Raw genomic sequence first — 3136 nt, forward strand, 5'->3', positions numbered from 1 at the left:
TCCTTTCTTTTCTTTGGTGTGTGACTGTTCAGGTTATAAGTTGTGAACTTCTGTTTTGTTCTTCTTTGTTATAAAAAAGATAATCAACTCATTTGTCTATGTATGAAAGCTATCAGACATTCTCTTGGCTATCGAAATTGTTTTTAAGTAGGTACAGCTTTTTACAGGATACTTGGGGAAAAATTCAAAACAGCTACATAATTTTTGTAAGTTACAGTTTCAGTATAAACTTGAAGGGACAGGCAAAATGAGAATGTGCAAAGATTGCATAGCTGATTTTTTCCTTTTTTGCCTACAGGAACCATGGTTCTTTGGGGATTTTTTAAAAAACCTGTTTCATCATGAAACATTTCAAATGTATATAAAAGTAAAATAGTATAATGAATGCCAGTGTATCCATTATTTACTTTCAACAGCCATCAACCTTATTCAATTCTTATTTCATCTTTGTCTCCCCCTGCCTTCCTTTTTTTTGCTGGAGTATTTTTAAAGCCAATCGAAGAAATCATGTATTTTCACCCTTAAAACATAACCACAATTGCACTATCACATCCAACAAAATTACAATAATTTCTTCATATTATTTTATATCTAACCAATGTTCAACTTTTCTGATTGTCTTAGAAATTTTCTTAAAGTAGATTTACTTGAATCAGGCTGCTTCATAGGTGGTACTATATAGTTCTTTCCTACTTTTAGTTTGATAAGTGGAATCAGGTATGTTTAGCCTAATCCACCTGTTATAATGTTCTCCATCAATTTTTTTTTATGATTTTAGCAGCCATTGATGATCATGGAGAGTCGCAAAATGTTGATTTTTCTAATTCTACTGTTCTTCCTGCATTTATTAGTGATGACGGAAGAAATTTTTCTCACCAATTTTTTAGTCACCTTGAAATACAGTTGGTATAGAAATGGCGGTATAGACAATTCTTTCCTTTTATTTATCACTTTTTTAGAACAATGAATAAGTGTCATACTAAATTCCATAGGCAATCGATGAAATGTTTTTTAATAGAGATTATGAATCCATGAGTTTTTATATTTTGTGTTTCCATCCAGTATAGTTATATTCAAATTGTTTTATGTTTGGGCAGTGAGTCCCCCCTTTAAATTGGCTTGTATGTTATTTTGATAAGAATCCAGTATTTCTTTGATAATTTCCTTACTTTTAGTCCTCCCCAAATATACCAGTCAATCTTGTACATTTCTGTCTCATACCTAGAATTAGTCATTTCTCCAAAGAGGCTGGTTCATTTTTAGTAGAAAATGTTATTTAGCAACAAAAATCTGGTAGGGGAGTGTTACATTTTACTTAATTATCAATACTTTTAGGCCTCAATAGACAGAATTGTTAAATTGGTGTTTTTGTATTTAGAAAAAAAAAAATAAATCATGAAATTATACTGATATTTCCAACTGGAAGATTATAGTGTTTTTACTTAACCTTTTAATTACCTTTCGATTGTTGGTGGGAATTTTAAATGCAAAATACAATAATTTGTTTTCCAGCTATTTGTAAATTATGCATAATAGAGTTAATATCGTTTCATTATCAGCAGTGCAATATAACGCAAATTTATGAAAGTCAGAAATACTATATTAAGGAGGAAAAGTGTTAAAACTTTAAATGAGCTTTAATCATAGCTTAAAAATATTTAGATTTTGTATATTTTCACTAGATTTGAGCACACTGATTGCTAGTAGTGTGATGATACAATATGTCTTTGAATATTACTTTCATTATTGATGAGTGGTAATTCTCAAAATTATAATTTCAGTTTTATTGTTCATTTCAGAGAAACTAGTTAAAGAATTTTTTGCTCAGTATCTTTAGATTTTAGACTGATTAGTGTAGATTTATTGACTTAAATGAATTTGTTGTTTTAATATCTTGTGTTTTAGGTCTTGGCTATTAGAACAATTCATGAGAAGCTTGTCTATTTTTTACCTGCTGGTGAAGAGAAAATTACATGCCTGGCTCGAGTATTTGAACCTTTTACTGGCTTGAATCCTGTGCAATATAATCCATATACTGAGGTTTGAATATATATGTGTTTCTCTATATAATTTCCTTTTTGTGTTCTTTTTAAAGGAAGATTTTTAAAATATTAAGGTCTAACAATATTCATAATTTGTTTAGCCTTTATGGAAAGCTGCAGTTTCTCAATATGAAAAAATTATTGCACCTGCGGAAAAAAAAATAGCAGGAAAATTGAAAAATTATATTTCAGAAATTCAAGATAGTCCACAGCAGGTAACATTGAAATATTTCACTTTTACTATTTCCTTTAAGTTATTTTAGGAGACGTATGTGTACTTGCCAAGTTGATCCAGTTGGGATGAACAAATACTTGTCTTATTTTGTATTAGCTTCTTCAAGCATTTCTGAAATATAAAGAGTTGGTGAAGCGTCCAACTATAAGCAAAGAATTGATGTTAGAAAGAGAAACTTTACTGGCAAGACTCGTGGACTCAGTTAAAGGTAAAAGTTTATCAGCGATAAAGGTGTTTGCTTCAGAAAATATTTTTGTAAGTTACTTTTTTCTTTGTTGTATAACATTTATGATTAAGACTACGTTTTATGACATCTATATTACTGTTATAAGTGACAGATTTTTAAAATTAACGGGTTATTTTCTTTCTCTGTTGTATTTGATATGTAAGATTCCTGAGTATAAGGGACCAACTTTTATTATTTTTCTACCCACAACATTTGACATAGTACTTGGTCCATAGAAGGCATTTAGAAAATCTTTGCTAAAATCAATTTATTTGATTTAAATTTTATAGATTTTCGATTAGACTTTGAGAATCGATGCCGAGGAATTCCTGGTGATGCGTCTGGACCACTTTCTGGCAAAAACCTTTCAGAAGTTGTTAATAATATAGTTTGGGTTCGTCAGCTGGAACTGAAGGTATTCGTTTGAATAAAAGTTGAATACTAATTATAAAATGTGCTAAATTAATGTCGAAGGCACTCTAGAACTGTAGTGAAAACATTAAAAAAATTCTCTGTTTTCCTTGGCACATCCATCTAGTTTTCATGTGAAATGTAGAATTCTGAAAAAGTGCTGAGGAGATTCTAATGGTTTTCCTCATTTCTTGTATAGAGATAATTATCAAATAATTTCTC

The 3136-nt window shown here is 29.9% G+C and overlaps 1 protein-coding gene across 1 annotated transcript in view; it reads left to right on the top strand.

Moving 5' to 3' along the window:
- Positions 1–3136, top strand: part of DYNC2H1 (dynein cytoplasmic 2 heavy chain 1) — a 274915-nt gene that overhangs the window by 9199 nt on the left and 262580 nt on the right. Inside the window, exons 5-8 of the mRNA XM_023535396.1 lie at positions 1906–2040; positions 2144–2257; positions 2374–2485; positions 2794–2918. Coding sequence (XP_023391164.1) covers positions 1906–2040; positions 2144–2257; positions 2374–2485; positions 2794–2918 — 486 coding nt within the window. The remainder of the gene's footprint in view (positions 1–1905; positions 2041–2143; positions 2258–2373; positions 2486–2793; positions 2919–3136) is intronic.

This window comes from Pteropus vampyrus, unplaced genomic scaffold (genome assembly GCF_000151845.1).
Source record: "Pteropus vampyrus isolate Shadow unplaced genomic scaffold, Pvam_2.0 Scaffold139, whole genome shotgun sequence".
In the NCBI taxonomy this organism is placed as follows: domain Eukaryota; kingdom Metazoa; phylum Chordata; class Mammalia; order Chiroptera; family Pteropodidae; genus Pteropus; species Pteropus vampyrus.